We start from the raw sequence: 27,254 nt of genomic DNA on the forward strand, positions 1-27,254 counted from the left end.
CAGAGACAGTAAAACCCCTTCAAAAAAACAACTAAAGCAACAGAACAAAGCCAGCACCACCAGCATGTGCAGCGTGAACTGCTGAACCCCTGCAACAGCATCATGGGGGCTGTGGATGGAGGAGGGATACTCGCTTCAACTCATGTTTGTTCTGTGGCTGAGAGGAGAGAGCAGCACGTGTGCAGCCAAGCATCTACATTAGCTTTGTCTGTGTGGGTGTATGAGATACTGTGAGGAGGAGGAAGTAGGTGGGGAGTGAGTACATGCAGGAGCCAGAAGTCAGGTACTGCCTCAAACTGCTGATAGGAATATCCGTCACTGTGCTAGTGAAGGTGAGCTCACTGTCCTCGCAGCAGCTTCCACCTCTCCGTGAAACATCAGCCTCCATCTGGGCTCAGGGCCTCGCTGCTCATCTCTTTGTGTAATCTGTTTTCAACTTGTCCTCCGGAAGTCTTTGTTTGACAGCCACCCAGCCCCGCTCCTTCCTTCCACTCCCCCTCTTCTGCCTCACCACTTTCAGCCTGTATGTTCTCTCTCATTTGCATTTCTTCTGCTTCCTCGGTACGAGAAATAGTCCAATTCAAAGAGCTGAGAGGGGATGAGATTGGAGAGGAGAACACGGCGTGGCTGGCAGAGCTGCCAGAAGGAAGCAGGAACGCTGGGGATGAGGCTGCTCCGGCTTTTCGTCCTGGATAACTGTCACTGATCAGAGAAACGGTGAGTGACTTCTGTTGATGTTCAGTTAGATGCAGAGTGTTTGGGTCTCTTGCAGCCTTCTTGCCTAGACTTTTAGATGACAACAGTTTGTAATACTATGCTCCCATTAAAAAAAAAACTTTAAGAATCTTCCTTTTTATTAACATTTTAATTCTGGCCATGTTAACTACCGTCTGTTTCTGACAGAAGTAAGAGCTGTTGTTCAGTGCAGTGTGACTTCTTACTGCATCCCACCCAGCACACATATTTCTAAAATGACAAAGTACTGGTGTGACTGACCCTGCACTGAGCTGCAGCATGGGTAGCAGTGTGGATTATTTGCATAGTTTTAAGGAAGTGAAAGCACATTTTAACCAGAGGGCTCATTTCAACGCAGCCAATGATGTCATAAAAGCAAGCTACAGTTCATACACACAGAGCTGGCTGTACGCTGAGAACTCACCCATATGCAGTCAGAAAACTTTGCTCAGTTCACCACAAACAGTCTCAGACGTGGGTGTGCTCATGCTGGAAGCATCTGCACCTCCGTGGTATTTAAGCCAAATCAGCCCGTGCATGCAGCGGCATCACAACAGAAAGAGAAAAGCACATTTCCATGATACGTCCTTTTTCATTGTTTCCTGTATGTGGCTTCACTCCGATGAGATTCCTGCACATACGTGACAGCTTGCGACAGAAAAAGCCACCACATGCCACTGGGAGTTTGGCGGGTTTGCCATTTAATTGGTGCAAACTGGCGACAGAAGCAACAGCTAAAGTCAGCAGATCTGAATAAAAGCCTTAGATGTTCTCTCGTCCCTGATTCTGTCTGCTGCATGTTTTCACTTCTCTGCTTGATCTCACTTTTCTGCTGCCTGCATGGGGTACATAGCTGAACAGCTCCTGCACCACCTGTTCTTAAACAGCTGGGATTGTGATGCCTCCACTTTCAGCTAAGACATTATTACAATGTTACCCCCCCCAGATCCAACGAAGGGTAAAAGTCTAATACAAACTGTTCTTATTTCACAGATAATTAGAGACCTGGCACTGGCACATCACGACCACAGCAGCGTTGCCATGGAGACTGGCAAGCCAGGATTGGCGAGTGTTCCAATGCACATCCGCTCCATTGCAGCGCCGGTAGAGAAAAGGATGGATGTCCAGGCCCCTCTGACGGCTGTTTACATCCACACAGTGCCTTACCCTCAGCCTCCTGCAGCTGCCCGGGAGCCATCCACGCTCCATCTGGCCACGCCGCCACTCTACTCCAAGGAGACACTTCCTTTTCTGACTCTGCATCTTGCTGGGGGGCTGCAGTCTCTGCCAGGGTTGAGTCTGGCAGCTGGCACTCCTTCAGCCAAACCCAAGTCTGCCGGAAAACATGTGTGTCCTCACTGTGGACGAGACTGTATGAAACCCAGTGTGCTGGAGAAGCATCTCCGCTGCCACACCGGGGAGCGGCCTTACCCCTGCACCACTTGTGGAGTTTCTTTCAAGACTCAGAGCAACCTCTACAAACATAGACGCACTCAGGCTCATGCCCGGCTCTCATCTGAGTCTGAGCAGAGCAGCTTGGACAGCATATCCAGCTCAAGAGAGACCCGTACGTCCAGTTTGTCCTTAGATGAGCGCAGTGAGGAGCCAGGCAGCGTGGAGAGCAGCAACCTTCCTGCTGCTGAGAGCTCCACTCTAAGCAGTACTACAGAGATGCAACAATCTCTCTGTAAACAGAAAGAGGGGAGCCTCGCTGTTCACAATACAGAAACAAACGGGAGCGAAGAGGTGGGAAAAGAAGAGGATAAGCAGGAGATGGAAAATACTAAACCACCTTTGCCAGTTAGTCGACATCTTCCCCTCAAGAGGCAAGAAGCCATGCTGTTCTCCAAACAGTGGGAGTGCTCTGTATCTCGAGGTAAATCGCAGAGTCACAGCAGCACAGACTCTGGTTTCAGTGAGATAGGCGATCACTACCCAAGCCCCGGCAGTGTTCTACCCGACCACAGCATGGATTCCCTGGTTGAATCAAACAAGGAGCATCTGGAGGAATCCACCAGGACACACACCCCTTCAGGAGAAAGTAGACATGAGACCAAAGATACAGCAAGAGAGCAGGAGCAAAAGATACTGGAGGAGCGCATTTCTAAGCTGATTTCAGAGAACACAGCTGTTGTGGAGGACAAACAGCTGGAGAATGTGAGGCCAAGGAAGACAGTCCTGTCAAAGCAGGGGAGCATTGACCTTCCCATGCCATACACCTACAAAGACTCCTTTCACTTTGACATGAAGATCAGTCCCGCTCAGCACATTGGTTTACAGAGACACATCAAGCCGGGACTGCACAGTTCTGTGCCCACTCAGCGCTCCTCCACCATGGAGCATGCCCCCCTAACGCGCAGCAATTCTCTCCCCTTCAGCGTTGCCCTGCTGCAGCCTGAGAGAAGCAGCCCCACCTCCTCTTATCAGAGCGATTATGTAACGCCCGCCCGGAGGAGAAGCTCTGGCCAAATCAACCCAACGTGTTCGAAGCCTGTTAACCAGCACTCGTCCACCCACCACCCACTTGTCCGACAGACCGCCGTAGACTGCAACCACGCAACAGATGGTCTCTTCTCAAACTCATCGGTGGAGGAGGCGTGCACTGGCAGCCTCAGCTGCGATGGAGATGGTGGTGACATCTGCGATGAGCCAAACACCAGAAAGATCCGGAGGAAGAAACCACAGAAGTTTTTTTACAAGTGGTACATGTACAGGGGGGGGACGTTTAAAAGGCTCTACAATGCTGAGACGACGGGTGATAACAGTACTTCCAAAGGTAGGAAATGTTCAACAAACCCAGAGGTTGTTCTACAGAAGCCCGCACTGGTGGATCATAAGGAGACAGGCTCAGCCATCAGCATCACAAACAGCGCTGCAACAGTCGCTCATCAGTCTGCCAGCCTCCCCCTCATCTCTTCTGTGGATTTCAGTCACCTTAACAGCTCCATCAAGGCTCCACTCAGGAGAAATTTGTCATTGTCGGTGTTGCCGTCACCAACCACCGGATCACTGCTCAGCTACAAAACAGAGTGTGTGAGCAGAACAGAGGCTGAGAGGCCAGTTAATGCTGAACAGCAACCACGTGGAGCCCATATTCCCTCTGACAGGAAAAAGCAGAGAACTGATGACAAAATAACTTCGTCTCTGGGGATGCTGACTGACCCAAACACATCGACTCGTCCCCCTCCCTCTGCTACTGCTAATGTCCTTCTGCAGGATGCAAATCTGACTTTTATAAACTTTACAAAAGATCCAAATCACACTGAGCTGCAAGGAGCTGTCTTTCCGTCAAGCATGCTCAATGCAAAAGCACCTTCAGTTAGAATTTCGCCAACCACTTCCGTCCCCACCGCTGCCAAGAGCAGCTTCCTGCCCAAGTACCAGCTCAAGTTACCTAATACACCTGACCCTGACCCCAGAAGTTCACAGACAGCTGTGGGAAAACCGAAGGGAAGTGATGACTACTCTCTCACTGCGCCGCCATCCACAGCCTCTGATCAAACATCACCGTCAGGAGCAACTTGTGTACAGAATTGTGGAAATCTCTTCCCTTGTGACGTCGGCAGGATGAAAACTTTCTCTTCCACACAAGAACAGCTTGCCTTAACGTGCGCAGTCACAGCTCTTAGTAAGGCTGCAGCATCACAACTCAGTCAAAGTTTAGCATCTAGTGTCACTGTGGTGCACAGGCAACTTGCAACATCCACCCAAACCACAAGTTGCCTACGAGATTCTCATGCCGGATTATGCAACGCTTTGATGCAGCCTTTACGATCTGCAGCAGGCTCGGTGCCTCCCCGGCTACCCACACCTGCACCTGCAGATGCAAACTTATCTGTAACCACAGTAAACAATCTGACATCTGCAGCTACAGTTTCAGCTTTTTCACAATCCCAACCTTACCTTAGTCCTAACACCCCCCTGTCACAGGCGTCAAACCCTGGAAACAGTGCGCACGTCAGCTCAAACACCCCAACTGTACCGCTTAACCATGTGCAGCCAGCTCAGAATATATTTCATGTTCACACAGCAGACCTCCAGATCTGCCTCCAGATCATTTCTGACGAACAGTTGGCCCTCATTGCACCCCAAATTGAACGTACACCTGGTATGAGCCTGTCTCACACACCGGATGTTGAAGCAATGACCCAGGAGGATCCTCAGAATAAAGCTCAAAACTCTCTCACAGTGGAAAAAAGCTATGAAGCCGAGAACCACGAACAGCAAGGAAATGAAAAGAAAACTGAAAGAAAGTCTTTGCCCACACTTAACTCGGAGGCAATAACACCTCCACTGTCTGGAGGATCTGTGAAAGGAGATCCAGGTCCCCACCTGGCTGAACACAGTACAAGCAATAAGGCTGCAGCTTCAGCTAACTCTAACCTGTCGCTACACCCACACAAATACGCTCCTGTAAGCACCGTCATGCAGCCTCAGAGCTCTGCGGGCGATGTTGTGCCAACTGCTGCTTCACTCAGAGGTCGAACTTCAGACCATGAGCATTACCTCCCTCCCAACAGTTGCACTGAGGAGCAGTTTTCACTGGACAGGAGGGCCGGCCGAAGCCAGCCGGTCTCTGGCCAGCACATGCTTAGCGTGAGTCCTCCTTCCACCAGCACACCAAGTCAGAGCGGCATGAAAGGTGAACTAGCAGGTAAAGAAAGCCAACACAAACTTCCAGATCATGGAGCCTGGTGTAAAAACAGCCAATTAGAAGGTGGTGAAGTCCTCAGTCAGGCGGACAGTGCTGCACATGTCCAGCTCCAAGCTCCAGGCCAGCTGAACTCACAGGCATCCGTCTACTGCTGTCAGCAACAGGAACCTATACTGTATGCCAATCAGAATCCATCCAAACCTGCAAGCCTACGATGCAACACAGTGGGACCTTCGGATTGCTCCTCCTCTTGCTTGGAAGTTACTGAATTGCAGGATCCACAAAAACACAGTGGACCGTTTACCTCCCTGTCCTCTAACTTCCAGGTGGAAAGACAAAAAGATGAGCCAGCTGTGTGTACAAGTGTCCAGAGTCCAACTACAGGTAGGACTTTTTAGCAGCCTGGGTCATAGAAATCATCATATGGGACATATAGTTGAATAATTTCCTTTAACTGCGTTTTGGCTGAAGTGTTGCTGATCTGTGGGGTTTTGTTCTTGTTCTACAGTTTCTTGTTTCTTGTTTCATTTCATTGAGTTTATTCCTCTCACTTTACTTCCTACTCTGGCTCCTAACTGTCACACCTGCTCCAGGTTTTCCTGTCTTCATTTCCAGTTCACTGTATGTGTGAGTTGTCTGTTAGTCCTGTGATTGGCCAGTTAGTTTATTCAGTCTTCAGTTGTGTCTTTTCTTTCATTTAATCGTCTTCCCACATCCACCTGTGTCCCCATGAGTTATGGGCAGATGAAGGCTTGTAAAGCGTTTGAGACTTCTTCCCAGTTCTTCCCAGAAGCTTAAAATCTTTAGACACACCACACCAGCGACATCTAGTGGTCAGTTTCAGTTACAGCAGCCACAAACTTCCAAATGATTCACTCGATTTAAACACAAAAGCAGTAAATTCAGTCTGAATTCATTTCTTCATTCTGAGGATCAGAGTCCAGTTATCAAAATATGACTTTTTAAAACTTCATTTTAATAATAAAATGTGTAAATGCTGTCTGGTCACCACTTATAGTTACTCAAACATGACTTAGATTTACAGGAAAGGTCTCTGCTGTGAAGTGGGATGATTTTAACATCAGTGTTCGGTGGTATGACCCTCATTTTACTGTGACCGCAATGATTGCTGGACTAATCTGCCATATTTGTCAGAAACTTCTAAAACATGTTATATTTTACCATTCATTTATTTTCTGCAACCATTTATTCATCACAGCAGTTGCAGGGAGACAATTAGCAAAACCATCTTTTATATTATAAAACAGCTTTGTGTGTGTCAGGAGTCAGAATGTCCCCAGACATTATTTTCATCATCTCACAATGAATGAATCTAAATCAGTAATCTCAGTCATGGTGTTGTATTGGGACGTATATGAAGCCTCCAACGCCTCTGGTCCCATGATCGCGAGACTTGATATGAACCTCCACGCAGCGATTAACTCTGGCCAGCCTTTATTCTCTTAGGAACATTAATTCGCATTTAACATCTTCCACCTCCTACGTTGTTTGTTCTGCACAAAACACATTTAACAAATATATTCATAAACGTATAACTGTCCCGGTCGGACTTTGCTTTAATCCTGTAACAGAGCAGACGTTCCTGAAGCCGTTATATCAAAATCAGGGGTTTCCTGATCTCAAGATCATGCAGCTCATCTTTGGTAGAGACATAAAATCATCAGTTCCCTGGAACACAAATGCTTTTGTTGCATTTAGGGTAGATTAATCAGAGCGGGCTCATTTAAATCACATAGAATTTGTTATGTTAGAGGGAATGTTTGTTTTTACATCATTATTCTCATTTTAATTTAAAAATGTTAAAATTAAGATGGTCCATTTCTTTCAGAGATCTCTACCAAACAAAAAGGCCTTTTTTAGTCTGTACAATTTAATGTGAAGCTCCAGGAGCTGCTGTGTGAACTGCATGTGGATTATGTCCTCATGTCTGCAAACTGATTTGGCCCGTGGGGATAAATAAAGTGATCTCAGTCTGAATGTTGGGTCGGACTGGGCGGTGGCGAGGATGGCTGCCATGTTTCCGTCAGTCTCAGCTGCTGCTGCACATGCAGGTTACCATCAGCAGGTATGAACGAGGAGAGGATGAATAACGGATACACTGTAAAGCTCTTTTAAAAGCTCTGTGAGTGTGTACATACACACTCACAGAGCTTTACTATAACAGAGATTTCTACAGAGCTTCTCAAGGCATTATATCTGTTATTCATCCACTCCTCGTTCATACCTGCTGATGGTTAAGTTAGCGAGTAGCCACAGCTGTCCTGCATCACACTGACGGAAACATGGCGGCCAGTCCTCGCCTGTGGCCTCTCTGACCACCGCCGGCATTCATCTACATTCATACACCAGCAATGCCATATAAACACTGATGCACCATGACAGCAGCATCAGTGGAGACATGTCCATACTGTCCCAGTTCTACACTCACCAACATGACAACAAGCTCATTTATTTCATTATGTTGAGAAATATGTCCCTGACTGGTGGAAATAAACATCTAAAACTGGTTAACACAAGAAAATGGCTTCGTTTTCTCCAGATGATCGAGGTCTGCTCATGTGCTCATGCCTGATTTCCTTCTTCATTGTCTGTGAGGAATCTGCCTGTGGAAGCCAAGAGCAGCTAGAATTCCTTTACTGGAGTTATTAGTCTTTTTTCAAAGATAGTTTTTAAAATAATTCAACTCTTGAGAAAAGTAAAAACTTTCAAGCATGGACATTTTTGTGGACTTTTGGACTTTAAGCATTTTCTTAAATTACTGCTGTATAAATAAACTAAATTGAGCTTTAAAAAAAGAAAGAAAAAAATCTAAACAAAAATAAGATGGAGCATCAAGATGATGATTCACAAACAACAGAAATGCATGAGTTTGTTCTGCCGGTGCAGACGCGATAACCCTGCAGATCACAGCGATGAGCCGGCACGTTGCAGACACGGCTGATTTAAATCAGACATCCTCCTTGAACACAAGATGGCAGCATCGATCAGGAGTCCTCATTGTGTTAGTGTTTCTAGTCTTTGTCCAGATAATCAAAAGCTTTGTCGGGACTGTTTATTGTAGGAGGAAACAATAAAGTTAGATTTGAAAAACACGTCTTCCACACAGAAAACTGAGGCTCTGTCTTTGGTCCAAACCAGCAGCTCTGCTAAGGACAAACTAAACTCCCTCCATCCAGAACCTTCTAACGGTGCCCTTTCGAGTTTTGCGAAACTGGATCTCGGACACGTGGACCTGCTGTGGATCGCTTCTGTCCAGCATCTGCAAAGTCACTGATAAAGTTGCTACATGATTTTAAATTTTGAGCACGTTATACTTTTTCCAGGCCAAAGAAATTCAGATTCTTGGTTTACTTTTATGAATACGATGGCTGCACATGTCACACCTGACCGCAGACCCATCACAAGGCAGGTGTAGCAATGCATCTACACAAACAATGATCAGACTTTTATTACAGTACCTTGACCTTCTACATTTCTACATTACAATACAAACCAGTTCTCACTGGAAATAAATGGTAAATGGTGTGTATTTATAAAGCGCTTTACTGTACCTGGAATGATACCCAAAGTGTTTTACATCATACATCACATTCACACACTGATGGTGGAAGCTGCCATGCAAGGCGCTCACCACGACCAATCAGGAACAATTTGGGGTTCGGTGTCTTGCTCAGGGACACCTTGACCTGAGCTCAACAGGCCGAGGATTGAACCGGCAACCGTCAGGCTACAAGACAACCGCTCTACCCACTGTAACATGACAGGATGTGGAAAAATTGCAGGGATATGAAACCTTTACTCAAGGCACTGCATTTATTTGTGAGATAAGCTCAACAAACAACACAAGGAATTTATTTCCATTTTAATTTGTTCCCACTAAAATGTCTTAATTCAATGTAATGAGGAAAATGCTGTTATTCAGTAGTGCAATAACCTTTAATCTAAACATAATCTGATTTAATTTATTCATTCAGGGATTTGGATAAACTATTACTACTACTCATAGTCATTACTTTTACTATTACCATTACATTACCATTGCTTTTACTGTTACTATTACTTTTACTATTGCTATTACTATTACTATTACTATTACTGTTACTGTTACTATTACTATTACTATTACCATAACCATTACTATTACTATTACTCTTACTATTACTATTACTATTACTGTTACTATTACTATTACTATTACCATAACCATTACTATTACTATTACTATTACTATTACTCTTACTATTACTATTACTATTACTCTTACTATTACTATTACTATTACTATTACCATAACATTACTATTACTATTACTATTACTATTACTGTTACTATTACTATTACTATTACTATTACCATAACATTACTATTACTATTACTATTACTCTTACTATTACTATTACTCTTACTATTACTATTACTATTACTATTACTATTACCATAACATTACTATTACTATTACTATTACTGTTACTATTACTATTACTATTACTATTACTATTACCATAACATTACTATTACTATTACTCTTACTATTACTATTACTATTACCATAACATTACTATTACTATTACTATTACTATTACTCTTACTATTACTATTACTATTACCATAACATTACTATTACTATTACTATTACTGTTACTATTACTATTACTATTACTGTTACTATTACTATTACTATTACCATAACCATAACCGTTACCGTTACCGTTACTGTTACTATTACTATTACTATTACTGTTACTGTTACTGTTACTATTACTATTACTGTTACTGTTACTGTTACTATTACTGTTACTGTTACTGTTACTATTGCTATTACTATTACTATTACCATAACCATTACTACTGTTACTATTACTGTTACTATTACTATTACTGTTACTCTTACTGTTACTATAACTATTACTATTACTATTACTATTACTATGACCATAACCATTACTACTGTTACTATTACTATTACTATTACTATTACTATTACCATAACCATTACTACTGTTACTATTACTGGTACTATTACTATTACTATTACTGTTACTGTTACTGTTACTATTACTATTACTATTACCATAACCATTACTACTGTTACTATTACTGTTACTATTACTATTACTGTTACTGTTACTATTACTATTACTATTACTATTACCATAACCATAACCGTTACCGTTACCGTTACTGTTACTATTACTATTACTGTTACTGTTACTGTTACTATTACTATTACTGTTACTGTTACTATTACTGTTACTGTTACTGTTACTATTGCTATTACTATTACTATTACCATAACCATTACTACTGTTACTATTACTGTTACTATTACTATTACTGTTACTCTTACTGTTACTATAACTATTACTATTACTATTACTATTACTATGACCATAACCATTACTACTGTTACTATTACTATTACTATTACTATTACTATTACTGTTACTATTACTATTACCATAACCATTACTACTGTTACTATTACTGGTACTATTACTATTACTATTACTGTTACTGTTACTGTTACTATTACTATTACTATTACCATAACCATTACTACTGTTACTATTACTGTTACTATTACTATTACTGTTACTGTTACTATTACTATTACTATTACTATTACTATTACTATTACCATAACCATTACTACTGTTACTATTACTATTACTGTTACTATTACTATTACTATTACTATTACTGTTACTATTACTATTACTATTACTATTACTATTACCATAACCATTACTACTGTTACTATTACTGTTACTATTACTATTACTGTTACTGTTACTGTTACTATTACTATTACTATTACTATTACTATTACTATTACTATTACCATAACCATTACTACTGTTACTATTACTGTTACTATTACTGTTACTGTTACTATTACTATTACTATTACTGTTACTATTACTATTACTATTACTATTACTATTACCATAACCATTACTACTGTTACTATTACTGTTACTATTACTATTACTGTTACTATTACTATTACTATTACTATTACTATTACTATTACTATTACCATAACCATTACTACTGTTACTATTACTGTTACTATTACTGTTACTGTTACTATTACTATTACTATTACTATTACTATTACCATAACCATTACTACTGTTACTATTACTGTTACTATTACTATTACTGTTACTGTTACTGTTACTATTACTATTACTATTACTATTACTATTACCATAACCATTACTACTGTTACTATTACTGTTACTATTACTGTTACTGTTACTATTACTATTACTATTACTATTACCATAACCATTACTACTGTTACTATTACTCTTACTATTACTATTACCATGGTACCAGATATGCCTCATCATATTTTTGGGGGTAGTTGACACCTGTTGTTGATTCATTTTCATTTGTCCGTTGGTACGTTCACAACTTTGTTCATGTTGTGCTAGCAGTGCAAAATCTATGTGTTTTACTTTGTCATAACCCCGAGTCTGGGAACCATGGCTATATGTAAACACGGAAACAGGAATTTCTTGTTTGACTCCAGATCCTCCTTGACTCTGGACATCAGAAAAGCCCTTATTGGTGTTTTTATATTCTAAGTGCTTGGGGGCTAAATTTTTACTCACAGTTTATTTAAATTAATGACAGACTTCAGTCTGAGCTGACAAAGACGATATCCTCCAAAGTGACTCAGCATTGAGATGCAGCGAAGAACTCCAGATGACTTCCTGAATTCATTCCTTTTAATGGTCAGTATTAAGAAAAATAATTAGTGCTGTGGACAAAGCTTCAGTGTTCATACGGCAGTTGAAACGATTCTTTTGGAAAGACTTAAAAACTCACAAGACTGAGAAATGCAAAAAACTGTGGATTCAAAATCTGAAGAGTTTGTTTTTCTTCTCTGAGGGTTTATAGAAGAATGTGCAGCCCAGAAGGAGCTGCAGACACAGGAGCATGCAGGGACCGCCCTGCAGCCACAGAGGACAGACTGGAGACCAAAGCAGAGCCAAGCCGAGGCAGAGACCCACCCCCAGGCCGAAGGGCAGAGAGCTGGAGGTGGTGGGGCGACCGGGGAGGACAGGAACAGAGAAGCTAAAGAGATGCAGATCCAGCTAAAGAGATCCAGCAGATCCATCTTTTTACCAGAAACAACCAGGATAAAGGTGAGCATAACAGGACACACACACACACACACACACACACGCACATATATATATGTATGTGTGTGTGTGTGTGTGCGTAAATATATATACGCACACACACATATAAGAGTAAAGAAGGTAAATTCTTTGTCTCCTGACACAATATTAATGTAATAATATATATATATATATATATATATATATATATATATATATATATATATTATTATTATTATTATTAAAAAGATCAGACAGGATTTGTTTTAGTCCAGGATTCTTTGAATACTTTCAGCTGGTTTAATTATTTTTCTAACTCACATATCTGTTCCCTTTTTTGGAATCACGTGGAGTTGTTCCTCATCAAATAGATTTAAACCACTCCAGTTTTGTTTGTATTTCTTTAATAAAATAGTTGCAGCAAAATGAAATTAAAATCCTCTCGGATGTGTCAAATCAGTGAAGACGGTGATGCACAGAAAAAAAACTACAACATGAGAAAGTTAAACTTGATGGCATCGCAGAGCTGGAGTCGGTGGCAAGTTAAAACATCAGCAGTCTGTCATTTTACTACCATTAGAAGGCAGCTAACATTTCTATTCTTCAACTGTAAAATCAATGGTTGAATATTAATGTTTAATATCTCAATAGTACTCTAGTTTTCACTGAGATCATTTTTATCATTATTCGCAGGACACATAAATGCTTTAACCTCTCTCATTTTCTTTCAGCAAAGGCTACAAACAGGAAATGCTAATATTTCTCTCCAGGGAAGTGAAAGCTGCGTGTTAAAGCTAAAGATACTGAAGATCAGTCTAAAAACTATTCATTTACTTACTTCAGGGATTTTAAAAATATACCTTAAAATCCAAGAGGGCCACAGATGTGTGCTGTGTTAATATTTTTCATGTTATTTACGCCTGGTCCATCTTAGCATTTACAGACAGACATGCATCATGAATCAGATGCTGAAAATCAGAGGAAAGTCATTAGGAAACAGACTCAGTGCTGTAAGGGTTAAGCTCTGTGGTATCTGAGCAATGCTGGAGGCTGATGAGGTTTCATAAAGGGAGGACAATGACTGTATTATGAAGGTGTTATGTGGTTATATTTCCGCTCATATTCTTTTTTTATGAACAGGAAGAAGAGCCAGTGGATAAAAACTGCCTTCTACCTGAACAGCATCTTCAGGATCGTTCCCGGACTCACTCAGGAATGTCTGAGTGTCATCCTTCAGCCCCTCACAAAACTCCGGCTACTTTCAATAACTCAACTTTGCCTCCCAGCAGCATTCATGCCAGCCTTCTAAATTCACTCCCACTGGATATTAAACAGTTCCCTCCCTTTCAACAGAGCTGGGACAACATCATCCATAAGCAACAAACACAAGAGGTACACGAAACCAGTTCAACCCTCGCGACTGCTCAGCTTCATTTATCTGAAAGCCATCATGTTTTCTCAAGAACTGAGCCTTCTCTTCAACAAACCCACCCAGTCTCACATCAACAGCTAAAGCAAACTAGCATCAGTCTCTCTGTTCAGAACACGTCTACAGGTAACTATAGCACATCTGTAAGCTGGTCTGGTACATTAGCTTCAACATCTGCACGCTCTAACCTCTGCAGAACTACTGCTGCACTGACTGCAGACAGCCAGGATACTGGCTCTCCATTTAAGTCTGCCACATACCTGGAAGACTACTCCAGTCAGAGCAGCAACATTCCCAGCAAATACCAGTCTGTTTTCATGGGAGGGTCGCTTCACGGCTTCCAGCCAGCTGATTTTCTGACCAGTGATGTAAGGCCTGTCCAGAGCTGCTACCGAGAAGACAGCAGCAGCAGCGATGATGAGGGGAAGCTTATTATCGAGCTTTAGGACAAACACGTTGCACGCAGTAATAAGTTTGAAGCTGACCTACGACTCATTTCAGTATAAAAATTCATCCTGTGTTGTGTCTGCGCAACAAGCAGCTCAACAGAGAATCACCTAAATATGTTCAGCAGACAACGTTTGTTCCCATTTCTCTGTTCATCGACTAAAAGCCGCCAAAGAAACAAAGTTTGACAAGATAATTTAGAATCTTTGCACCAGCAATGTGATTTCCAAAGAGCTGTTCTCCCAGAATTAGTCCTCTCTCACCACGCTATTCAGCCTAAAAAAAGATGTGCTGGGCTGGAAAACACGAGATGAAGAGCATCTAAAATTCAGCAAAGACCTGAACCAGGACCTGACATCTGGACCTTCAGTTGATCCATCTATTGTTGGCCAAAGCCTCATCAGAAATGGTCTCCATGGAAACGTGTCAGGAAGCCAGAAAAGGCTGAGATATGCCACATGGCACATAAACTGGACTGAAGATCAATGGCAACGGGTCTGATGGAGGGATGGATCTTCCCCGGAACCCGGACCTGGACGGGTCCGATGGAGGGATGGATCCTTCCCGGAACCTGGACCTCGACGGGTCCGATGGAGGGATGGATCCTCCCCGGAACCCGGACCTCAACGGGTCCGATGGAGGGATGGATCCTTCCTGGAACTCAGACCTCGATAGTACTGAAGCAGGGTGGGGTCATCTTGACAGAGAACAGGACAAAAGACAGACTTTGTAAAGTCCTTCAAGGATCCTGTAGAACTATTCCTGGAAAGTCCTTCAAGGATCCTAGAGAACTGTGCTGCATTTCCCTGTTTTGTGCTTTTTACATGTCAGTAATAAACATCTGCACTGCTGTCAAGTCTTTCTGGTGGTAAATGAATAAAACCAGCGTTCTGTACGTGTGCTAGAAATAATCACAGTGGCTGACGTCACTCAGGGGGCAGAGCCAACTCAGTTTCCTAAATGTGAATAAGAAATCAGTCAAATCCCCCCAAAACAGGCAACAATCTGCCTTCGTTACGCTAACCCTGGAGGGACATTTGTCCCACTGAAAAACTGGGTCTGTTTCAGCGATCTGTTGGAATTAATCACAGAATTACAATCAGTAAGCGAAACTCAAATGAGGTGTTCAAGGTTGGACATTGAAAAAAGCAGTATGAGGACATTGGACAAGTTGCTGATGTGATGAACAACATGTGGCCATAACTGAATCATCTGGATCTCACCAGTTAGTGATCTATGGCCACAACATTAGAGCATGTAGCACCACATCTTATTTCCAGGCAGTAACATTTGTTTTTCTTCTAACGCCACAGCACAGGCACCTTGGAAACAACTTAGAACCCCCAGTGTCTGACACGGCTATAACTGAAAGATGGAGGTTTAATTTCCTTTTACTAGATGATCAGAGCTGCTAATCAATGTAAACAACCAGAGCTTCTAATCAATGTAAACTAGAAGAGCTTCTAATTAATGTAAAATATCTGCACTTCTAATCAATGTAAAAGATCAGAGCTTCTAATCAATGTAAAAGATCAGAGCTTCTAATCAATGTAAAATATCAGAGCTTCTAATCAATGTAAAATATCAGAGCTTCTAATCAATGTAAAAGATCAGAGCTTCTAATCAATGTAAAATATCAGAGCTTCTAATCAATGTAAAAGATCAGAGCTTCTAATCAATGTAAAATATCAGAGCTTCTAATCAATGTAAAAGATCAGAGCTTCTAATCAATGTAAAAGATCAGAGCTTCTAATCAATGTAAAAGATCAGAGCTTCTAATCAATGTAAAATATCAGAGCTTCTAATCAATGTAAAAGATCAGAGCTTCTAATCAATGTAAACGATCGGAGCTTCTAATCAATGTAAACTAGAAGAGCTTCTAATTAATGTAAAATATCTGCACTTCTAATCAACGTAAAAGATCAGAGCTTCTAATCAATGTAAACGATCAGAGCTTCTAATCAATGTAAACGATCGGAGCTTCTAATCAATGTAAACTAGAGGAGCTTCTAATTATTGTAAAATATCTGCACTTCTAATCAATGTAAACAATCAGAGCTTCTAATCAATGTAAACTAGAAGAGCTTCTAATCAATGTAAACTAAAAGAGCTTCTAATCAATGTAAAAGATCAGAGCTTCTAATCAATGTAAACTAGCAGAGCTTCTAATCAATGTAAAAGATCAGAGCTTCTAATCAATGTAAAAGATCAGAGCTTCTAATCAATGTAAACTAGCAGAGCTTCTAATCAATGTAAACTAGCAGGCCTTCTAATCAATGTAAACTAGCAGAGCTTCTAATCAATATAAATGAGCAGAGCGTCTAATCAATGTAAACTAGCAGAGCTTCTAATCAATGTAAATGAGCAGAGCTTCTAATCAATGTAAATGAGCAGAGCTTCTAATCAATGTAAATTAGCAGAGCTTTTTTTAAGTGTTATCTGACTTATCAAATGAAAGTTCAACAAGCACAATAAAGCTACAGGCTATAAGCTATAAGCTATGAGCTATAAGCTATGAGCTATAAACTATAAGCTATAAGCTATAAGCTGTGAGCTACAAGCTATGAGCTATAAACTATGAGCTATAAGCTATGAGCTAAAAACTATGAGCTATAAGCTATGAGCTATAAACTATGAGCTATAAGCTATAAGCTATGAGCTATAAACTATGAGCTATAAGCTATGAGCTATAAACTATAAGCTATAAGCTATAAGCTATAAGCTGTGAGCTACAAGCTATGAGCTATAAACTATGAGCTATAAGCTATAAGCTATGAGCTATAAACTATAAGCTATAAGCTATAAGCTGTGAGCTACAATCTATGAGCTATAAACTATGAGCTATAAGCTATAAGCTGTGAGCTGTAAGCTATGAACTATAAACTATGAGCTATAAGCTATAAGCTATGAGCTATAAACTATGAGCTATAAGCTATGAGCTATAAACTATAAGCTATAAGCTATAAGCTGTGAGCTATAAGCTATGAGCTATAAACTATAAGCTATAAGCTATAAGCTGTGAGCTATAAGCTATGAGCTATAAACTATGAGCTATAAGCTATGAGCTATAAACTATAAGCTATAAGCTATAAGCTGTGAGCTATAAGCTATGAACTATAAACTATGAGCTATAAGCTATAAGCTATAAACTATAAGCTATAAGCTATAAGCTATAAGCTGTGAGCTATAAAGTATAAGCTATAAGCTATAAGCTGTGAGCTGTAAGCTATGAACTATAAACTATGAGCTATAAGCTATAAGCTATGAGCTATAAACTATGAGCTATAAGCTATGAGCAATAAACTATAAGCTATAAGCTGTGAGCTATAAGCTATGAGCTATAAGCTATAAGCTATGAGCTATAAACTATGAGCTATAAGCTATGAACTATAAACTATAAGCTATAAGCTATAAGCTGTGAGCTATAAGCTATGAGCTATAAACTATAAGCTATAAGCTATAAGCTGTGAGCTATAAGCTATGAACTATAAACTATGAGCTATAAGCTATAAGCTATGAGCTATAAACTATGAGCTATAAGCTATAAGCTATGAGCTATAAACTATGAACTATAAGCAATAAGTAATAAACTATAACCTATAACCTATAAGCTATGATATGTGAGCTATAAGTTATAAGCTATAAGCAACGAGCTATAAGCAATAAGTAATAAGCTATAAGCTATAAGCTATAAGCTATAAGCTATGAGCTATAAGATATTAGCTATGAGCTATAAGGCAATAAGGTACAAGCTATAAGATATGGGCTATAAGGTATAAGCTATAAACTATGAGCTATAAGCTATGAGCTAAAAACTATGAGCTATAAGCTATGAGCTATAAACTATGAGCTATAAGCTATAAGCTATGAGCTATAAACTATGAGCTATAAGCTATGAGCTATAAACTATAAGCTATAAGCTATAAGCTATAAGCTGTGAGCTACAAGCTATGAGCTATAAACTATGAGCTATAAGCTATAAGCTATGAGCTATAAACTATAAGCTATAAGCTATAAGCTGTGAGCTACAATCTATGAGCTATAAACTATGAGCTATAAGCTATAAGCTGTGAGCTGTAAGCTATGAACTATAAACTATGAGCTATAAGCTATAAGCTATGAGCTATAAACTATGAGCTATAAGCTATGAGCTATAAACTATAAGCTATAAGCTATAAGCTGTGAGCTATGAGCTATAAACTATAAGCTATAAGCTATAAGCTGTGAGCTATAAGCTATGAGCTATAAACTATGAGCTATAAGCTGTGAGCTATAAACTATGAGCTATAAGCTATAAGCTGTGAGCTATAAGCTATGAACTATAAACTATGAGCTATAAGCTATAAGCTATGAGCTATAAACTATGAGCTATAAGCTATGAGCTATAAACTATAAGCTATAAGCTATGAACTATAAACTATGAGCTATAAGCTATAAGCTATGAGCTATAAACTATGAGCTATAAGCTATAAGCTATGAGCTATAAACTATGAGCTATAAGCTATAAGCTATGAGCTATAAACTATAAGCTATAAGCTATAAGCTGTGAGCTACAAGCTATCAGCTATAAACTCTGAGCTATAAGCTATAAGCTATGAGCTATAAACTATAAGCTATAAGCTATAAGCTATAAGCTATAAGCTGTGAGCTATAAGCTATGAACTATAAACTATGAGCTATAAGCTATAAGCTATGAACTATAAACTATAAGCTATAAGCTATAAGCTGTGAGCTATAAGCTATAAGCTATAAGCTGTGAGCTATAAGCTATGAACTATAAACTATGAGCTATAAGCTATAAGCTCTAAGCTATGAACTATAAACTATGAGCTATAAGCTATAAGCTCTAAGCTATGAGCTATAAACTATAAGCTATAAGCTATAAGCTATAAGCTATAAACTATAAGCTATAAGCTATGAGCTATAAACTATAAGCTATAAGCTATAAGCTATAAGCTATGAGCTATAAGCAATAAGCTATGAGCTATAAGTTAAAGGTAATGAGCTATAAACTATGAGATGTAAGCTATAAGCTATAAGCAATGAGCTATAAGCAATAAGTAATAAGCTATAAGCTATGAGCTATAAGCTATAAGCTGTGAGCTATAAGCTATGAACTATAAGCAATAAGTAATAAACTATAACCTATAACCTATAAGCTATGATATGTGAGCTATAAGTTATAAGCTATAAGCAACGAGCTATAAGCAATAAGTAATAAGCTATAAGCTATAAGCTATGAGCTATAAGCTATGAGCTATAAGATATTAGCTATGAGCTATAAGGCAATAAGGTACAAGCTATAAGATATGGGCTATAAGCTATAAGGTATAAGCTATGAGCTATAAGCAATAAGCAATAAGCAATAAGCAATAAGCCATAAGCCATAAGCCATAAGCCATAAGCTATATAAGCTATGAGCTATAAGATAATAATCTTTGTGTTCTTTGCTCACTAACGGAGATGAGCTAAACCAAGAGCCAGACACAGAAATACTAAACCTTGTTGCCTCCACTAAGGCAGAAGTCTGTTAATTAGCAACACAACTCACAACTGAAGATTTTTGATAAAATTTTCAGGAAATTTCAGAAACTGAATAAGGAACAAGTGATTAGATTTTCGGGGTTATCTAGATCATTGATTGGATCCAGGAGATAGGGATAATTTTAGCCTTTAGAGCCTCTAACTCCATATAGTGCTCATGATCATCGACAAAAAATAAATAAAAAAATAAATAATAATAAAAACTATAATTCCAATGGCTTGGTGGAGGTCTGCACTCTTTGATCGCTTCTAGTTATTTTATAAATATTGAAAATAATTTTCTCGTTTTTAAGACTAAAGAGATTTGCAGTGGCTGAAAAACATCAACACTGTGTTTTCAGGCTTTTTCTTCCCAGCTCTGCTTTCATTTACTCTGTTTCTGCTTGGCTTTGTGGGTATAAACTGGAGCCGTTTGGCTCTTCCGCTGCATAGCTCAACTAGTGAGATTCATTTTTGACCCTGAGAAATGTCCTGTGACTTTCAGTATACTCACACACACTATGCTAAACACACACATCCATAATTTGCCATAATTTGTGTCTACCCTCCAGCACCCACCTATAAATTGCACTCTAATCGTCCCAGACAACAGCTGCTTGTATGAATCATGCACACATGGTTCCAAATATCTATAAAACCAATCTCTGCTGCCAATCATGGAGCCATGCACAGTCCCTTTCTAAGTCTGGGCTTCATGGTGAGTCAGCGGCTGTGACCAGATGCCAGGACCAGGACCAGGACCAGGACCGGGACCAGGAACTGTGGGATGTACGAGGCAAGCTGACTCGCTCATGACTCGTCACTCTTTTAATGGTCCTAACACCTTTCACACCTGGCAAATGAATTTGGTGCTGAATCTGCTGTTACATGTTACTAAAAGATTCTATTTTATTTCTAAATTTCTGTTGCCTGCTAGTTACAGATTGCATAAGTAAACAGGAAGCACACACACACACATATGAGGGGCCGTTTGAGACATTATATGGACTGACTAACGCCACCGGTGTAGCATCACTAACATCAGCTAAACTGCTGGTTAACGCCACCGGTGTAGCATCACTAACATCAGCTAAACTGCTGGTTAACGCCACCGGTGTAGCATCACTAACATCAGCTAAACTGCTGGTTAACTCCACCAGTGTAGCATCACTAACACAAGCTGAGCTGCTGGATAACTCCACCTGTGTAGCATCGCTAACATTAGCTGATCTGCCTGCAAACTCCGCAGGTGAAGCGTCGCTAACACTAGCTGAGCTGCTGGATAACTCCACCTGTGTAGCATCGCTAACATTAGCTGATCTGCCTGCAAACTCCGCAGGTGAAGCATCGCTAACACTAGCTGAGCTGCTGGCTAACTCCACCGGTGTAGCATCGCTAACATTAGCTGAGCGGCTGGCTAACTTTACCAGTGTAGCATTGCTAACACTAGCTGAGCTGCTGGCTAACTCCACCGGTGTAGCATCGCAAACATTAGCTGAGCGGCTGGCTAACTTTACCAGTGTAGCATTGCTAACACTAGCTGAGCTGCTGGCTAACTCCACCGGTGTAGCATCGCTAACATTAGCTGAGCGGCTGGCTAACTTTACCAGTGTAGCATTGCTAACACTAGCTGAGCTGCTGGCTAACTCACCGGTGTAGCATCGCTAACACTAGCTGAGCTGCTGGCTAACTCCACCGGTGTAGCATTGCTAACACTAGCTGAGCTGCTGGCTAACTCCACCGGTGTAGCATCGCTAACACTAGCTGAGCTGCTGGCTAACTCACCGGTGTAGCATCGCTAACACTAGCTGAGCTGCTGGCTAACTCCACCGGTGTAGCATCGCTAACATTAGCTAAGCTGCTGGTTGATGGTCACACGGATGTTTAACTGTGAAAGCTAATTTTAGTTTGAGTTGCTCGGTTCATCATGTATTCCAAAGGTGAAAATTTAAAGTAAACTTGTAAACTGTTCGCAGAGTTTCATTCGGCTAAAGTTAACCAATTAAATCAGTGAAGCAGTGAGTACTAGCCAGTTGGAGGCAGAGTAGGGTGGGTCATGGCCCAACTATCTGGTTGAAAAATGACAATTATTTTTGCAGGTATAACTGAATGGTTCGCATCACTGGCATTTAGAAGTGGGTACACGCAATGCTGACTGAAAACAAAGTGGGTATACAGCGAGTTGACCAGATAACAAACAGTGACATTACCATGTTCATCTAATGCAGAGGTTCCCAAACTTTTCATGCAGGGCCCCCTTTTCACAGACAACAGTAATGTCAAAGCCCATATCCTCCCCAATCTCACCACCACATGCACCCCGATGCTTACCAAGAAACGTACGAAGAGATGTACCACGAAATAGTCTTTAGTTTGTCGACGAGTTCTTGGTTAGCTATAGTTAAACCATGTCGGTGGCATAAGGAATCAGTTACAGTTTGAGGTGTTTCAGCTAGAAAACTGCTTCAGGTGAGTCGAGCTTTCGATGAGACAGATGCTGCTCCAGTAAAACAGCTCTGCTATACGACGGCTGAGTAGTTTATTTCTTAAGTAATCAACAGGCTACTCTGTGTTCAGGATGGGGTGTTCCCAAGTAGTTATGTAACTTGCACTTGTTTGGCTTCATAATGTTTTTTTTATTTTAGAGTTTTTGACTTTACTGACCTTTCAGATGATGGATGGATGGATGGATGAAGTGAAATGATTAGCTTAATTCATCACCTCCACCTTTATTCTCCACCTCCTCCATGTAGAATGGGCTTGCAACAGCAGGCAGTGCATTCCCGTCAGGTAAAGACACTGAAGTGTGTTGTTCTTCCACACCTCTTTTCCCCTGCACGTTTTCTATCAAATCGTCTGTGACATGACCTACAGACCATTCACTGATTTAGCTGATGACAGTTAAAACCTGTTAGATATTTGGGCTGAAACTCGTGCTGATATCTAGACTTGTGATGGCTGCCTAGGCAGCCACACACACTGAGCCCAGTCTGGTAACCCTTTTCCTTATTTCAGTTAATTGAATAGATACCTAATTTATCATACTTACCATTTGTTTCATATTTTCACACTTTATTAACAGGTTTGTCTGGGTGGCTAACTAACTGGGTGCACACATTTAGTTGACTCATTCTTGTCACCTTGTTAATTTGGTTTACTTTCAGTTAATGTGTTTTTGTTGAGTTACCAGTTCCAGAGGCCCAAGCCCGCTAAGGACAAGAGTCCCAGCTGATGTGGATCTCCTTTGCTGAGGCTGCAGCCTAATAGGCTCTATGCACGTCACACTTCCGCGTTTTGGTTGAGGATGCAATCTTATTTCCGGTTGGCGGTCAAAGCGCAGATAACAGCAGCTATTTATGGCGGAGTCTGAGAAGAAATTTACGCGTTGCCTTTTAGAGTTGCCAAAAATCAACATTAATGATGTGCGTCGGATTGTCCAATCGGCTAGCAAGACGCCCTCGTCTAAATTTGAAAAAGGTTTCAAGTTTTATGTGTCGTCATATCTGTGTGATTTTGAAGGTGCGTTGCTAACGCCTCGCTAGCTAGCTTGGAGTACCTGTGGCTGTCATCTGTCGTGATTCACAAGTTAGAAAATGTAATGCTGTTTTAATGTTTGTGTTTATTACGAATGTCTCAGGAAAAAATAGGGCAAATGAGCTCACTGTGAGAGCTCACTGCTACCGCTCAATGAGGAAAGCAGAGGCGCCCCATCAGCTAAGAGTAGGAAAAGTTAAAATGACACTGTTCAAAGTGTTGTTACGTGTCACGTTCAAGGTTCTGTTGAACATGTTTCAAAGGTTTGTTCTGCCCTTGGTTTTACTACTTTTACCGTTCAGGCATTGCTTTAAAAAAGTTGGTAGCCAGATGCAGCTCCAGAGTAGCTGCGTGGAAATTAGCTTTGTGTGGCCTGTAGTAAACAAATAGGATTTCCACACTTTATTAACATTTAGAGAAGTCCTGATTTTAACTTATGTTATGGCTGCAAATACAGGTCAAATTCTCTCACTCAGCTATTCTTCAAACTGCATAGTGTAACTCAAATCAGGGTAGCCAAAACATTTGTAGCCCCTTGCTGTAACGGATAATATAAGAACACACTAGAACAATATGCAACATAAGGAAACTCTTAGTGCTACAAGGGTTTCAGGAAACACTATCGTGTTGCCTGTCTTTTTTACTTCTTTACATGTGGCTCCAATTTTAGTAGGCCTACCTATCAGCTGGTTTACCTTATCACCCTCAGCAAGAGGCAGTAGGAGAAAAAACCTGCACTGTTCTGTTGTTAGTGGCACCAGGCTTCTATGTTCAATGTAGACTCATTATATTATATTATATTATATTATATTATATATTATATTATAGTTGAATAAGTCCCTGCAAACTAATATATTTTAGCAAGTTCACGCACAACTATATTATATTATTGTGCATGAATTTGTTAAATTATTGTTTAAGAAGTTCATGCAAAAGAATATATAAAATTAGTGGCTTGCATCACTAACGATGGTAGAGGGCTAGTTTTGCTCTTGTTGCTCTTGCTTGTTAGCCTCATTTTGAAAAAAATCTTTTCAACTTCACCTCTGTTTCAGGTGACATTACGTGACTCACAGCCAGTTGTATTGGTCAACAGTCACTGTTCCTGTGTAGCTGGATGTGGAATGTGCAACCACTTGGTTGCTTTGTTATATCAAACAGCCCATTACTCTGTAAGTGGTTTGTCAGTCGTACCTCCAGTCCTTGCCTGTACACAAACCGAACAGAAGTGGCATAAACCCCGATTATTGGTTTGTATTATTTGAATGAATAAACACTTGAATCAGTCTTTACTAGTACATTTTCTCCTAACATGAACTTTTACATAAATAGGGAGTGAAGCCAGGACCTGTCGACACCATGGTTGTCAGAAAGGCCAAACCAGGTGCTACCACAGCCAGTGGAATTAGGTGTGTAATAGATAATGTATACAGGCAGACTATAATTTGTTGTAAGAAAAACAATGTATTTATTACCTGATTGTGTACCTTGTGTATTTTAGATAACATTACACGATTCACAGACTGTCTTATGGCTTTCTGGAGTACAATGCATGTTATTGTTGTTGAAAAAATGCATGTTATTGTTGTTGTAAAAATGCATGTTATTGTTGTTGTAAACATGCATGTTATTGTTGTTGTAAAAATGCATGTTATTGTTGTTGTAAAAATGCATGTTATTGTTGTTGTTTAAAATGCATGTTATTGTTGTTGTAAAAATGCATGTTATTGTTGTTGTAAAAATGCATGTTATTGTTGTTGTTTAAAATGCATGTTATTGTTTTTGTAAAAATGCATGTTATTGTTGTTGTTTAAAATGCATGTTATTGTTGTTGTTTAAAATGCATGTTATTGTTGTTGTAAAAATGCATGTTATTGTTGTTGTTTAAAATGCATGTTATTGTTGTTGTAAAAATGCATGTTATTGTTTTTGTAAAAATGCATGTTATTGTTTTTGTAAAAATGCATGTTATTGTTTTTGTAAAAATGCATGTTATTGTTGTTGTTTAAAATGCATGTTATTGTTGTTGTAAAAATGCATGTTATTGTTTTTGTAAAAATGCATGTTATTGTTGTTGTAAAAATGCATGTTATTGTTGTTGTTTAAAATGCATGTTATTGTTGTTGTAAAAATGCATGTTATTGTTTTTGTAAAAATGCATGTTATTGTTGTTGTAAAAATGCATGTTATTGTTGTTGTTTAAAATGCATGTTATTGTTGTTGTAAACATGCATGTTATTGTTGTTGTAAAAATGCATGTTATTGTTGTTGTAAACATGCATGTTATTGTTGTTGTAAAAATGCATGTTATTGTTGTTGTAAACATGCATGTTATTGTTGTTGTAAAAATGCATGTTATTGTTGTTGTAAAAATGCATGTTATTGTTTTTGTAAAAATGCATGTTATTGTTGTTGTAAAAATGCATGTTATTGTTGTTGTAAAAATGCATGTTATTGTTGTTGTAAACATGCATGTTATTGTTGTTGTAAAAATGCATGTTATTGTTGTTGTAAAAATGCATGTTATTGTTGTTGTAAAAATGCATGTTATTGTTGTTGTAAAAATGCATGTTATTGTTGTTGTTTAAAATGCATGTTATTGTTGTTGTAAACATGCATGTTATTGTTGTTGTAAAAATGCATGTTATTGTTGTTGTAAACATGCATGTTATTGTTGTTGTAAAAATGCATGTTATTGTTGTTGTAAAAATGCATGTTATTGTTGTTGTAAACATGCATGTTATTGTTGTTGTAAAAATGCATGTTATTGTTGTTGTAAAATGCATGTTATTGTTGTTGTAAAAATGCATGTTATTGTTGTTGTAAACATGCATGTTATTGTTGTTGTAAAAATGCATGTTATTGTTGTTGTAAACATGCATGTTATTGTTGTTGTAAAAATGCATGTTATTGTTGTTGTAAAAATGCATGTTATTGTTGTTGTAAAAATGCATGTTATTGTTGTTGTAAACATGCATGTTATTGTTGTTGTAAAAATGCATGTTATTGTTGTTGTAAACATGCATGTTATTGTTGTTGTAAACATGCATGTTATTGTTGTTGTAAAAATGCATGTTATTGCCTGATGATGTTGTTTCAGATCTAAACTTTACAAGGGCTACAGTGGTGATTTCCCAGTCCGTCCACTCTCAGCCCTGGACCTGCCTACACCGAAATGACTGCAGAATGTGTCCCCCTCATCTGCCAAAGGAACATTTCAGCTGAGAAGCCACTTGTCAATTCCATCTTTGGCATGGTGCAAGCTGGCAGTGTGCTGTCTTACCAACACCCTCCACCTGCACCTGACAGTGTTGTTATCCATGAAGATGCACCTCCATTTGCTAGATTGCCACTTGAGGGTTACCATTTGCAACCCACTGAGTGTTCATTTGTGCCAACACACCAACAATATCTGCATCTAAGCTCTCTGTCTGTGACCATGACACAGTGCCATATGATTGAGGAGGCAACCTGAAACCAAAGCGCAACAACTGAGTGGCTCACTGAGGAGGGAGAGGGGGACTGCTTCACATTTCAGGGAGGTAAGCCATGTAAGGTCAGGTACAGCAGAAAACCTGGCTGAGAGGATGATTAGAGGGACAAGACTGCACTTATGAAAAGGGGAATAGAAATGGAGAGAGGTGCATTAAAGGACTACGTGGTTCTAAAAACCTGAACCTGACTAAATGTGGGTTTGTTGTGCATCCAGATGCACCTTGGCTGGGTGCATCACCTGATGGGCTTGTGTTTGATCCACTTGAACGACCATCATTTG

The 27,254-nt window shown here is 39.7% G+C and overlaps 2 protein-coding genes across 3 annotated transcripts in view; both read left to right on the plus strand.

Moving 5' to 3' along the window:
• The first annotated feature begins 255 nt into the window (after positions 1-255).
• On the plus strand, positions 256-15,273 carry znf831 (zinc finger protein 831). Of its 2 annotated transcripts, none has more exons than XM_041981629.1 (4): positions 256-717; positions 1,729-5,773; positions 12,314-12,570; positions 13,687-15,273. In XM_041981629.1, the coding sequence occupies exons 2-4, from the start codon at positions 1,777-1,779 to the stop codon at positions 14,419-14,421; spliced, it is 4,989 nt and encodes a 1,662-aa protein (XP_041837563.1). In that variant the 5' UTR covers positions 256-717; positions 1,729-1,776; the 3' UTR covers positions 14,422-15,273. The 2 variants fall into 2 exon arrangements, with proteins under 2 accessions (XP_041837563.1, XP_041837564.1); XM_041981630.1 differs by having other exon boundaries at positions 12,323-12,570.
• Positions 13,427-27,254, plus strand: part of LOC121637464 (endothelin-3) — a 28,061-nt gene continuing 14,233 nt past the window's right edge. The window contains exon 1 of the mRNA XM_041981663.1: positions 13,427-13,438. The gene's annotated coding sequence lies outside the window, so the exon portion shown is untranslated. The remainder of the gene's footprint in view (positions 13,439-27,254) is intronic.

The sequence above is a fragment of the Melanotaenia boesemani genome, chromosome 3 (assembly GCF_017639745.1).
Source record: "Melanotaenia boesemani isolate fMelBoe1 chromosome 3, fMelBoe1.pri, whole genome shotgun sequence".
Taxonomy (NCBI): domain Eukaryota; kingdom Metazoa; phylum Chordata; class Actinopteri; order Atheriniformes; family Melanotaeniidae; genus Melanotaenia; species Melanotaenia boesemani.

Coding starts and splice junctions, on each gene's coding strand:
- znf831 (XM_041981629.1), top strand. CDS start 1,777: ATGGAGACTGGCAAGCCAGGATTGGCGAGTGTTCCAATGCACATCCGC. Junction 5,774..12,313: donor TGTCCAGAGTCCAACTACAG/GTAGGACTTTTT, acceptor TTCTTCTCTGAG/GGTTTATAGAAGAATGTGCA. Junction 12,571..13,686: donor CAGAAACAACCAGGATAAAG/GTGAGCATAACA, acceptor TTTTATGAACAG/GAAGAAGAGCCAGTGGATAA.